Source organism: Mesocricetus auratus, unplaced genomic scaffold (assembly GCF_017639785.1).
Source record: "Mesocricetus auratus isolate SY011 unplaced genomic scaffold, BCM_Maur_2.0 Super-Scaffold_100013, whole genome shotgun sequence".
In the NCBI taxonomy this organism is placed as follows: domain Eukaryota; kingdom Metazoa; phylum Chordata; class Mammalia; order Rodentia; family Cricetidae; genus Mesocricetus; species Mesocricetus auratus.
This window is the reverse complement of record NW_024429196.1, coordinates 57,274,509-57,287,508: the sequence shown is the minus strand read 5'-3', so window position 1 is coordinate 57,287,508 and position 13,000 is coordinate 57,274,509. Positions and strand designations below refer to the sequence as shown.

Below are 13,000 nucleotides of genomic sequence, written 5' to 3'. Positions count from 1 at the left end.
TCTCAGATACCATCTCACCCCTGTCAGAATGGCTAAAATCAAAAACACCAATGACAATTTATGCTGGAGAGGATGTGGTGAAAGGGGGACACTCCTCCATTGCTGGTGGGAGTGCCAACTGGTTCAGCCACTTTGGAAATCAGTGTAGAGATTCCTCAGAAAAATGGGAATAAACCTACCACAAGACCCAGCAACTCCACTCTTAGGCATATATCCAAAAGATGCCCATTCATACAACAAAGATGTCTGTTCCACTATGTTCATAGCAGCTTTATTTGTAATAGCCAGAACGTGGAAGCAACCTAGATGTCCCGCACCTGAAGAGTGGATAGAGAAAATGTGGTACATCTACACAATGGAGTACTATTCAGCAGAAAAAAGCAATGGAATCCTGAGATTTGCAGGCAAATGGATGACACTAGAAGAAACCATCCTGAGTGAGGTAACCCAGTCACAAAAAGAGAAACATGGCATGTACTCTCTCATATATGGATTTTAGACATAGATCTGGGGAGTGCCAGCCTACAATCCTATGGCCAGAGAGTCTGGGAAACAGAAACTTTATTTAGTGGCTGATCGAAGAAGAGGCAGACTCCCTTGGTTAAGTACTGAGCTGAACTCAAGAAAGCCAGTAACAGAGAGGGAGGACTGATGATCAAAGGGATTAAGACTGGGCTGGTTTAACCCCCAGAAACAGCTGACCAGACAAAGGTTAACTCTTGAATCCCAGGCATTAGCCTGGGAAGCCAGCATGGGACTGATCAAGACCCCCTGAATCTGGGTGTCAGTGAAGAGGCCTAGGGAATCTATTGAGCCTTGGGCAGCAGATCAGTACCCATCCCAAGTATACACACGGACTTTGGACTCCAATAGAACAATGTGAGGTGCACCCTCACCCAGAACTCTTGGGAAAGGGTCTAGGCCCTGCCCTATATGAAATGACACACTATGGACACCCCCATGGAGGGCCTCACCCTCCCTGGAGAAATGAGAGGATAACGGGGGGGGGGCACGGGAGGAAGGGAGGGAATGGGAGAGGGACCTGGAACTGACTTGTGAAGCAACCTTGATTCTTATCTAAATTTAAACTGGAAAATAAAATTAAAAAAAAAAAACTCTGAGAATCACATTCCTACGCTGAGTGACCTTGAAGTTAGTATTTCAGACCTTTGTCCTTTGGGCTAATACAGTTAATCTAGTCAAAGGCTCCAAGATGACCTTTACTTTAAACAAAAAACAATGCTCCATAGGCACATACAGCACAATAATCATCTTCCATTTGTTCTCTGAAAGTAAACAACTCTAGACAAAACAGTCAGTTCTAGACAGAAGGAACAGAAGGAACTTTCTATTTAACTGGAATTCAAAGAGGAAAGTACGGCAGACTTTATGCATTAGTCAGAAAGAACGATTTCAGGCAAAATTAAGTTTTAAGTAGTCTCTATCATTTTATTTCATAAATGACAATCTATTACAATGGGGAAGGTACAAAGCTGCATCTTTTAGGAGTCAAATTGTATGCAGCTGATGATGTTGATTGTACAGTCTTGCAAGTTTAAGCTTGCAGACAAGAGCATAGTCTACATATTAGAGCACAGCAGGTGGGCTTCTAGACCATGGCAGTCAGCTACCTTGAGATGAGATGTGAGAGAAGTCAGAGGAGGCCCCCTGGAAGGCTTTTCCTCATACAAAAAAAAAAAAAAAAAAAAAAGAATGAAAAGCATGTGTTTTCTTTCCTATTGTGTAACTATTGATGCTTCTGCTGCTATCTTTCAGGCTTGACTGGAACAACTGTAAGCAAAACCCACTCAGGGTTCTGGAGGACAGGCATTGGTGCAGGGTCATTTTCACTGTTTGTAACTATGCCATTTCCAATTGGATCTTCTCCTGGTTGAAGCCAAAAGCTTTCCTATCACTATGATCTTCCTTGTTTGCAACAGTCTCTTCCCAAATTCACATCTGGAAAAAAAACATGGGCCTGCCCATCATCACTTAGATGGCACATTGTCTTTATTGATGTCAGTTCCTGCCTACTCTGATTATCTCTTTCTAAAACCTTGCCATCAGTTATTAGTGTCTATTTAGATGATTCTGCACAGCAAGTCATTACTTCTTTTCTTTCAACAACAGAAATAAAAGTGTTTATCTAGTCGGGCACACAATTCCTAAAATATATTGCCCATTAGTTACTTTTATGGATTTTGGCAAGTTTTAATGTTTAACATGTAGTCTACCCACAAGAACACAAGAAGCATTTGTATATTCAGTTAAAAACTTATAAAAGATCAGGAGGCCCCACACCTACTTGAGGAACTATAAGCAATTCATGGTCACTAGGGGAAATGTTTCTTCAATGGTGTAGTCACTGGTAAGTTACAGGTGCTCATATAAATAACTTCTCACCCACACTCCCTTTAACAATTACAGTGAAAGTTCCCACCTTACCCCAAACAAAGATGAAAGTAAGAGGGCAAACTGAGAAGAGCATGGGAATCAGCAAAAGTGGGAGTGAACAGGAAAAAGGGCACTAGGGGTAAAAACAGTAAAAAAGATACACACGCAGAATATAAGTGGGACACCACATATGTGTAAATATCACCAAGCACACATACTTGCAAAACAATCATAGGAGATAATACTGAAGTGTGTGTGGGGTACGCATGAAGGTCCACGTGAAAGTGTGTGTTTTAAAGTCCTTTAATTAAAAGAAAAAGGCAGTGGTTATAATTCTCCAAACGTAAAACATAGCAAGAGCTGCTCATTTTTGCAGTTCAAAAGCAGTCAGAAACCATAGATTTGTGAGGATAGATTCCAATAAAAACATAGAACTTCAAACGACAGGATAAGATGGATTGTGGACAATGAAACAACCTAGCTCAGGTTGTGGAAAATCAAGGCTGTCAAAGGAAGCTGGAGAGAGTATCTGAGGGCATAAAGGACCAAAAGTCACAAGGACTAAGTTGTGGCCCTCAGAAGAGCCTGTATTCTAACAGTGGTGGTCGGGATACAATATGATGCTGGTGAACACATGAGTAATAGTGTGTATTAAACACAATGAGTGAGAGTCTCTTCGAAAGGATTTATACACAACTCAATAATGGTTCCCAAAATGTGAGGTTGGAGAGATGACTCAGCAGCTAAAGTATCTGTTACTCTTGTAGAGGGCCCACGTTCAATTCCTAGCACATATATGGCAACTTATAACCAATCATCTGTAATTCTAATTCCATTCATAAGCCCCTCTTCTGGACTCTGAGAACAGATGCTTCCAGGCAGAAACCTCATACATATAAAAGGAAATAAATCTGATGAACAAAAGGGTCTGGGTGGAAACAGAATGTGTGTCCTGGCCGAAGCCTGGAGGTCAGGAATTCTAGGGTACAAGTTCTGGATGTAGCATCTGGATGCCATCTGAGGATGAGAACACACTGGAGGCTTAGGGAGAAGAGGGAAAACTCATCAGGTTGGGCTGGAGCACAGGGTATGCTGGCACAGATGGACAAGGGACAAGGTATAGTGAAGAAAGGTGGCTGGGCAGGTTCAGAGCCAGTGAGGTCATAGATCTTAAAGCAGATACATACATACATATGTGTATATCTATATCTATCTTATATATAAGAAAAAGAGGCTATGAATTGGAAAGGGGTTAGAGTGAGGAAAGGGAAGAGGGAAAATGATACAATCATATTTTAAATTAAAAATAAAAAACCTAGCAACAACAATAAGAAAAACTGGTTTCTAAATGTGTCATCTTCCTGCTGCATTGTGCACCATCTGCAGGGCAATTATGCTTACCAAACTTGCACAAAGCCCTTTGCTTTCCCATCGTCCCATACATTCCTGTGGCCCCTTCTTGTTGGATGAGCCATCTCTTTTCCAGCAAAAGAAAATGCTTAATTTTGACTGAGTTGGAAAGAAAAATGCATATGGTATCAGTTAAAAAAAGGTGTCATTACAACATATTGAGACTTCTGTGATTCTCACAAAGGGATTTATGTGAACTAGAATGAGGAAATACTGTGGAATCCTACATTAGGTATCTATTAGATACCACTTATGATAATTACAGCAACACCATATCTAGAAGCTCTTTCAAGCCAGGAGATTAATACATAATCAGGTGAGAGCCCTGAGACATGAAAGAATTCAGAGAATCAACTAGCAGAAAAGGATAAAAGAAAGGAAAAAGGAAAGTATGACTTCCACATTCACTGGTCAGTATTACCCTAACTGCAATCGCCTATGCTCTCTGTTATCTTATGTATCTTAGTAAATCTGCTTCTTCCTCTAAATCAGAAACTTCTTGGAGTTGGGAACTAAGAATTTCACCTTACTGTCTCCATGTCTACTAGTACTAGTTAAAAGTAAAAACAGAGTTTACAAACTATAAACAGCCGTGTGGATTCAAGCTTGGCTTAAAAATTCTGGCTATCACTGAGTAGTAGAGTTACTATGGTTATGTTTTTTGATGACACCAAGCATCACATTTATGCCTACAAATTATATTCATAAAATCAACCTAATCCACTGGAGTGCAACAAAACTGTAAATAGGCAAAGTATTAATTCATGGTTTGCATACAACATTCTACAAGTGCCAAGTGTTACAAGGTTTTAATATGATTATGTACAGGACTCGGTAAGATGGTTCAGTAGGTAAAATTAATTACAAGCCAAACCTGACAACCTGAGTTGGAACCCAAGAACAACCCACAATGGGAAGAAAGAAGCAACTCTCAAAAGTTGTCCTCTGGACTCTACCAAAGAGTGAAGCAAGTATTTGTGTCCCTCCCCCCCCTTCTCTCTGTTTCTCTCTCACACACACATACACACATAATATATGATAATCACACAATTATGTATTGAATCATGCCTACTCAGCATTCTAGATAAATAAGGGGAAAGAACCAGCACACAATACTCCCTTAAGAAAGCTCCAGTCCTCAGATAACACAGACCCCACTGCTGATGATTGCTACTCCTGGAAGGCACAGACAAGTTTCCCTGGGGGACTAGGATAGTTGACTCCCAGCAAGACTGATTGATAAAAGATACCTATACAGCTGCCACTTTATGATGCCTGAATACCAAATTCTTTGTCTATTTCATTTCTTCTTTAAAATTATTATTTTATCATTTCTAGTTGATACTTATTCTGATTTAAATGCTAACTTATAGTCTCTTTAAGCATAAAAATAAAGAGGGATACAAATACCAATAAAGAGGGAGGAGAGACACAAGGACAGAGGGAAGGAGGAATCTTATGTAGCTCATCAAAAATTTAGAGCATAAAAGTAACAATTCTTAAGAACTTAAAAATATTACGGCAAGAAAAAATTTTATAGATCTGCTTATGAAAGAGTTATGCAAAATTCACAAGAAGAGTGCACCAGAGGAGGAAGTCTCAGACTCTGGTCAGAGGTTCTGGCCTGATTGAATAGATAAGGCCCCTGCTGCCACCCAGAGAGTGTGGCTTGTGGACTTGTGGCACTAGCAACAACAGGCAGGTAGTAAGCAAATGCTCATTCTCCGTTCACACACAGAAGCAATGAATCTGGATCCAGGTTTAACAGGGTCTATGGGTGACTCATCTGTACATCAAGTTTGAGAATCATTAATGTATGTGGTTAGCTGTGATTAGATTAAAAAAGGAGGTTAATATGCCATATGCTTTGGCTATGAATTATCCTCTATGAATTTTAAGTCAATTAAGTTTAAAAAAATAGCTCCCTGTTGTCCTGATTGACAATACACTATGCTAAGGCTGATACTGAAATGGGTCCATTTCCTCATGTATACATTGGGGGAGTTATCAGTATTCAATTCAGAGGGTTGTTGAGAAGGCTAAGAGCATCACCCCGGTTTAAGAATAGCATAGTATGCAAGAAGGTAACCTCATCTGGCAGAACAAGAAATAGTTACTATTGCTAAATGACTGGTCAATTACTATGGGCAGATATGCAATTAATGACATTAAAGCAATGTATGTAAATAAAATGCATGATGTATTAATACTCTGTATTGCTAAATAATGAACTAACAGTTGTAGATTGTTTCAAAAATTGTGAAGGACACAATTTACCATGAGGTGATTTACCATGAAAGCGTGACTTCAAGGGAGTCAGAGAAACATCCCACAAGGGCACATGCAGCAGGCAGAGAGCTCTTTTGCAGAGCAAGAGGACACTTGCAGGACAAAGCAACCACATTGCTTGTCCATGTACCTCAAGCATTATCTGAGTGGGCTAAAGAGAGCTGTCATAGGCAAAGTCTTTGATCAAAATATGCAAGTCGAAGATCAAAAATAAAATGACATAACTCAAGTTTTCTACTTACTAGGTCTAAGAAATGGCTCTCAAGGTATTACAAGGGTCTCCTAGATAAGACCTTAGGGTGCTCTAAATTGAAGTGTGCACTAGAAGCCAGAGCACCTTCACATTTTGGAGCTGATTTACAAGACCACAGAGACTGCAGAGGATGTGACTACTGAGGCCAAGAGAGCTTGGACTATGAGTTAGGAGGGCCTAAGAGAAGATAAAGAAGACAAATCTCTGTCTCCATACAACAAGATTCTGGAAGTTCCTGGCCAGAGAAGTCACAAGCCATAAAATGACAGCTGCAGAAGGCTTTTCTCAACATTTCTCCTCCCCTTGCCTGGGCGAGAATACTCCTCTCATCTGGGATTACAGACAGCTGCTTCTGTGACAAGAGGCTCTTAGCTCCCTTTTCTGGAGAGAAACATGACAACTCTATGAAAACAGTAAAAAAGTGCCAATAGCAAAATTAGCAGAGTTGATGGCAAGCATATTATGTTAAAAGGAGAGAGTTGCAGGTAAAATATGCTCCCTAATGACATCTGGAACCCTGGATTTGCCAATGTGTTCATGTACCAATTTACAGAGGCAACTAAGAAAGGTCTGGACAGGCTGGGCATAGTGGTGCAAACTTTGAATCTCACCATTTGGAAGGGAGAAGCACATTGCTATCTGGAACTTACAGGACAGCCTGGTCTATTGCTGTGAAGATACACTATAATCTCAGAAACTCTTATAAAGGAAAACATTTAATTCAGGCTGGCTTAGAGTTTCAGAGGTTCATTATCTTCATGGCAGCATGAAGACAGACTTAGTGTTGGAGAAGGAGCTGAGAGTTCAACTTCTTAAACCTCAGGCAGCAGAAGCAACTGTGTCATTGGGTGTGGTTTGAGCATATGAGACTTCAAAGCCTGGCTCCACAATAACACATTTCCTTCAACAAGGCCTATTAGTGTCGCTCCCTATGGGGCAAGCACTTAAACATAGGTATCGGGGCCATAACTACTCAAATCACTACAACTTAAAGAAATGCTCACAGATTTCTTTCTATGATGACTTTAAAACCCATAAAGTGGACAGTCAAGATTGTCACCCAGATTTTTAAAATATTATTTAAAAATTGAACAGTTTTCAAGTAAAAGATGCTCCTATGTTTTGAGGACCATTTTTAACAACATTATCCTAATTCTTATAATCATCCTACCTGAAACTTGACCCTCTGATTGATGTCTGACAGGTGGAACTGCTTCAGGAAGCGCTCGTCCTCACTCCAGAAGAGACGGATGTCAGGGATATCATAAAGGATCATAGCCAGTCTTTCTAACCCCAGGCCAAAAGCCCAGCCAATTCGATCATGAGCACCAGCTGTGATTAGGAACAAAGCAAAATGTCTATTTAGGAAAACATCAAGACCACAAAGATGCCTGGTGCACTCTGATCAAGACTGACAATGCCTCTGAGTGGCAGAGCTGAAGAGTTCTAGGGACTGATCTAAGACAATGTTCAACCTTATCTTTTCCTTCATGTCCACACTTACAGCTCCCTGGAAGCTCTCTGGAATCGTACCAGCTGGAGCGCATCTTTAACTTTTCAATAAAGTCAACAGGGAAGTTTGGTTATGCACGTGTCTCCTCCCTTCCTCCTCCTCTGTGTATGTGTGTGCACATTTGGGTGCATTTGTGCATGTGATTGTGTGGAGGCCAGAGGTCAACAACAGGTACTTTCTTTTTAAAATGTTATTTATTTTTATTTTATGTGACTGGCTATTTTACCTGCATGTACCTCTCTGCACCACATGCTCCTAGTGCTCACAGAGGCCGAAAGAGAGCATTGGAGCCTCTGGAACTGGAGCTCCAGATGTTTGTGAGCTGCCAGATGGGTGCTCGGAACTGAACCTGGGTCCTCTGCAAGAGTAAAAAGTGTTCCTACCATTGGCAGCATCTATACCTTATTTTGGAGATAGGATCTCTTAATAAACCTGAAACTCGCTGATTCAGTGAGACTGTCTTATCAGCAAGCCCCAGAGATCCTCCTGTTTTCATCTTCCCAGCACTGGGATGACAAGCATTCACTGTCATGCCTGGCTTTTTATTTGGGTGTGGGGAATCCAAAGTCAGGTCTTCATGATGGAATAGCAAGTATGTTACCTACTGAATCATTGCCCCAGCTTCAAGTTCAAGCCTGGGCTCCTGCTTGTGAACTAGGATTTTCTGTAATCTGGGTTTGCTCTAATTCAAACATTAGAGCCCTATATGCAGACTACTTAAGAGAATGGAAGACAAGTGGCTTGCCATACAGATAAAAGTCTTCACAATGTGACAAAGCACATGGCTGACATTTAGAAAACAGTATCAGGCCTTTAAGAATAGGGCACATGCCCCACATCCCTAATACAGAAACTATCATCACCAATTGATAACCACTTACAAATGAAAATTTAGTTTTCTCCAAGGGAGTTTTGAGGGGGAAACAAACTACTTTTAAGGGTAGACTGCATGCCAAGCAGTGGGTGGCACAAAAATTTAACTCAACGGCATCTTTGTAAGTTCCTTGTCTCTTAATGCTATACCAAAGCTTTTTTCCCCATTAATTCTCTCCTCCAGGCCTCCCTGCCCTTCCCTCTTTCCCCTCTCACCACAGAGATGGAGTGCATATATATATTATGGCTTCTGGTGTTGTGTTTATGGCAGTCCTAAGTGTATAAAAGAGCAGGCCTCTGAATCTGTATTTGTTTCTTGTGCCTTTTCTTGGGCTCTCTTCCTGTTTGCTTATTTTGTACTATTAGGATGTGTTTGCTTTTGTTTTATCATTATCATCATCATATCATATTATAATTCCTTAGGAGTCTGTTTGTTTTCTAAAGAGAGACACAAAGGGAGTAGATTTGGGTAAGAGGGAAGGTGGGGAGGAACTGGGAGGAAGAGTGGTCAGGGAAACTATAACTAGGATATATTATATAAAAATATTCAATAAAAACTTCACCTTAATTTTTTTTTAATCCTTCATGACCTATCTCAAGAATGTAGGGAGAGCAGGCAATGTGTATCCCAAAGCATTTATTCCTAAGGTAATGTGTCCTGTTAAGATTATGACACGGCCATGAATTTTAAGGCTGTATTTCACATAGATGAGGCAGAATAAGAAATACAAAATGCAGAGGAAGACATGGGAAAACTTCACACAGCTAGAAAAGCTTTTATAAAGAACTCATGAAAGGAACACTATTATAACTGAACACCAATGATGAACAGAGTTCCATGGCAGTCAGAGGTGACCCCAAGACCCTCAACTCCATGCACATGTCCTAGAGAAAGCCCTCCCTGAATGTGATGAGGACCCATAAAGAGTGAGATTTCTAAGACTCCATTTTCACAGACGAGAGATAGTGGACTTTGTTGGCTATGAGCAGCTATATATATGGTCTTGGAAAGCCTCAAGGATCTGCAAGAGGAAATAGAAACCTCATTCCTATAAACCTAAGGACCAAATTACCCCAACAACTTGGTGTGCTGAGAAGTGGCCTTGTGAACTACAGATAAGCATTTTATCAATGCCTATCACAGCAAGATTATTCTCATCATTGTTCTGGCCAAAAGGCTTAGGCAAGGGGCTTGAGAGTAGTTAACAGCATAGACTGATCTTGTAGAAGGACTGCACTTTTGATTTCCAGCTTCCACATCAGGCAACTCACAACACCCTTAACTCCAACATTAGGGGAAGCTGACATCTCCAGCCTCCAGAGACATCTGTAATCTCAATCTGTCTCTCAACCCCTCTCTCTCTCTCTCTCTCTCTCTCTCTCTCTCTCTCTCTCTCTCTCTCTCTCTCTCTCTCTCTCTCTCTCTCGCTCCCCCTCACACACACTGTGTTTTTATTTTATTTTATTTTATTTTATTTTGGTTTTATGAGACAGGGTTTCTCTGTATTGTTTTGGAGGCTGTTGGTCCAGCCTGGCCTCGAACTCACAGAGATCAGCCTGCCTCTGCCTCCCGAGTGCTGGGATTAAAGGTGTGCGCCACCACCGCTGGGCGTGTTTTTAAAAAATATAAAAGTTTGCTTATGTTGTGACATCCAATCATCATGGAAGGTTTGTTGAGCTGTAATAAATTTCATCTTTAAAACACTTTGTTTTGGTCCCATCTAGACTTATATATGAAATATACTCAGCACTCTATCATGGTTCATTAAATTATTAAGACACTGCCAGCAAATCCTGTTAGGGATGCTGGTTACCAAACATAGTCTTCTTAAAGGAGGCTTCAGGAAATAAATAGATCTCAGATCTAAGAAAATTCCTGTGAGTCTTATGAACAGAAAAGGCTTCCTCCAGAACAAATGGGCTGTTTTTAACTTTGAGGATCCATGCATTACGTAATTGGTCATAATAATTCACTCTTTATTTCAGCCCTGTGGAAACTTGGAGCCAAACATGTACATCCACTTAACAACTTAAAAAAAATGCCCAGGATGTAAGTCTATGTGACCCCCTACCCCAGTTTTATTTTCATATCATGATTTCCATGTTGCCCTGATTATTCCAACTATTTATTTTACCCTCTTCTATGTATTTTATAACGTGCTTCAAATTATTTGTGGAAGAGAACAAGGCATAAATAAACAACATTGGAAACCAATGTCAGGGACAATCTTCAGCTCTTTGGGATACTTGCTTTAATTGATTGACAAGTGTTCAAAGACAGAACTTACAGAAGGATTTCCCCCTCTCATTCTAGAACCATACACTCAGGGAGCCAGAGTCACCAGAAGAGAGAACTCTGTGCAGAAGGGCATTGTCACTAACAGAACCCTTGTGATGAGAGGCACCAAGCATCTAATTAATGCCATTCCACAATGACTGAACGTTCTATGAAAGAATGTTCATGTTTCATTGTTGCTGAACATCGTTATAAGAAAGCCAGTCATGCATGTGGGAAAAGAGAGGAAGAGTAGGAGTCGGCAATAAAAAATAGGACAGAAAGATAGGATCACTGTGAAAGTAGAGAAACAAAATTGATCTCATGGTTTAGCCGATTCTAACCTATGGATGTGCCTATGAGATGGCTGGCCCTCCAGGCCCTTTCCTCTACAGCTATTGAGAAGGGATTGAAAAATACCAGCCCATTAAAATATGCTATTTAAGGAGCAGATTTCCCTCCAGAAACTACAACATAAAAACAAAGATTGTAGAACTAAAGATAAAATTTAAAGTAAAATATAATTCCAGGGTGGGGAGGCTAGAAAAAACACACATGCTTAACAGTGGGAGACTGATCCCTTCTTTCCTCAGAAGCCGAGAGGTACTTTCCTCTTTCATCTACAGTTCTTTATCAATGGCCTACTCAACCCTTGGGAGACAGTAAAATCTTCTCTTTATTGGGGCTACAACTGAGGTCTAAGGAAATGGCTCAGTGGGGCATGTGCTGATTCCCCAGAGGTTCTGAATTCGGATCTCAGGACCCACGCCCAGCAGTTCACATCATCTGTAGATACAGCTCCAGAAGAGCCAGCGCTCTCTCCTGCCTCCAAGGGCAGCTTTACTCACATGCATCTGGCAGCCACACAGTCACATGCGTATGCACTAATAAAAATACATCTTTCAAAAACCATAATTACTGAAGCTTTCTTGGTCTCCTTTAATAGTTTTGCATCCTTAGCCCTTGCCATGTTAACAAATGACAGCATGCATCTTTTGGTCTTATAAAAAAGTAAAGGAATTCCCAGAAGACATTTTTTTCAGCAGTTATAACATGCAAGTAAAAATTCATTAAAACTAAAGATAATAGAGTTTTAAAGTAAAATTTCAGAGGGGCATGCTAGGAAAAAAAAGACTAATATCTCTTATGAACACAGATGAATAAATCCTCAACAAATTACTGGAAACCAAATTCAGCAGCATATTAAAAAGATTATACACTATGATCAAATGGGATTTGTGCAGGGATACATGCAAGGGTAATTCACAATATAAGACCCAATGAAAGTAATATCGCAAGCTAGTAGAAAAAAGGGGAAAACACACACCATTATCATAATTAATGCCAAAAAGATTTTGATAAAAATGAAACATGCTTTCATGATTAAGTAATTTTCAATAATTAGAACACAATGGAATTTCCTCCACATAGCTAACATCATATTGAGTGGTGAAAAACTGCCAAGGGTGTTAGCTACCCCCACTTCTATTCACATAGTACTGACAGTTGTAAACAGAAAAAATTAGGCAAGAACAAGAGATAAAAGATACCCATTTGGCCAGGCGGTGGTGGCGCACGCCTTTAATCCCAGCACTCGGGAGGCAGAGGCAGGTGGATCTCTGTGAGTTCGAGGCCGGGCTGGACCGATAGCCCCCGAAACAATACAGAGAAACCCTGTCTCGTAAAAACCAAAAAAAAAAAAAAAAGATACCATTTGAAAATTACAAAATATAATTATATTTATAGATTACTTCATGAAGAAACATGAAATTCAGAAAAGTTGAGTAATACACAAACAAAATTGCAAAAAATATATAATCAAATTGCAAAAATCAACTATATGTCCAAATATCAATAATGAACAATTTGAATTAAAAAAAACTTTATTCACCAGAGTATCAGAAGAACAAAGTAGAGCTTGACAAAAAATTGCCTTTACTTGCTGAGCCATCTTGTCTGCCCCCCACCTGACACTTTATTCAAAACCTAAAAT

At 40.1% G+C, this 13,000-nt stretch overlaps 1 protein-coding gene across 4 annotated transcripts in view; it reads right to left on the bottom strand.

Annotated features, from left to right (window-relative positions):
• Fars2 (phenylalanyl-tRNA synthetase 2, mitochondrial) overlaps positions 1-13,000 on the bottom strand; it is a 402,667-nt gene that overhangs the window by 171,795 nt on the left and 217,872 nt on the right. For all 4 annotated transcript variants that reach the window (XM_040755833.1, XM_040755835.1, XM_040755832.1 and 1 more), the window contains one exon: positions 7,518-7,678. In XM_040755833.1, the coding sequence (XP_040611767.1) occupies positions 7,518-7,678 (161 nt within the window). The remainder of the gene's footprint in view (positions 1-7,517; positions 7,679-13,000) is intronic.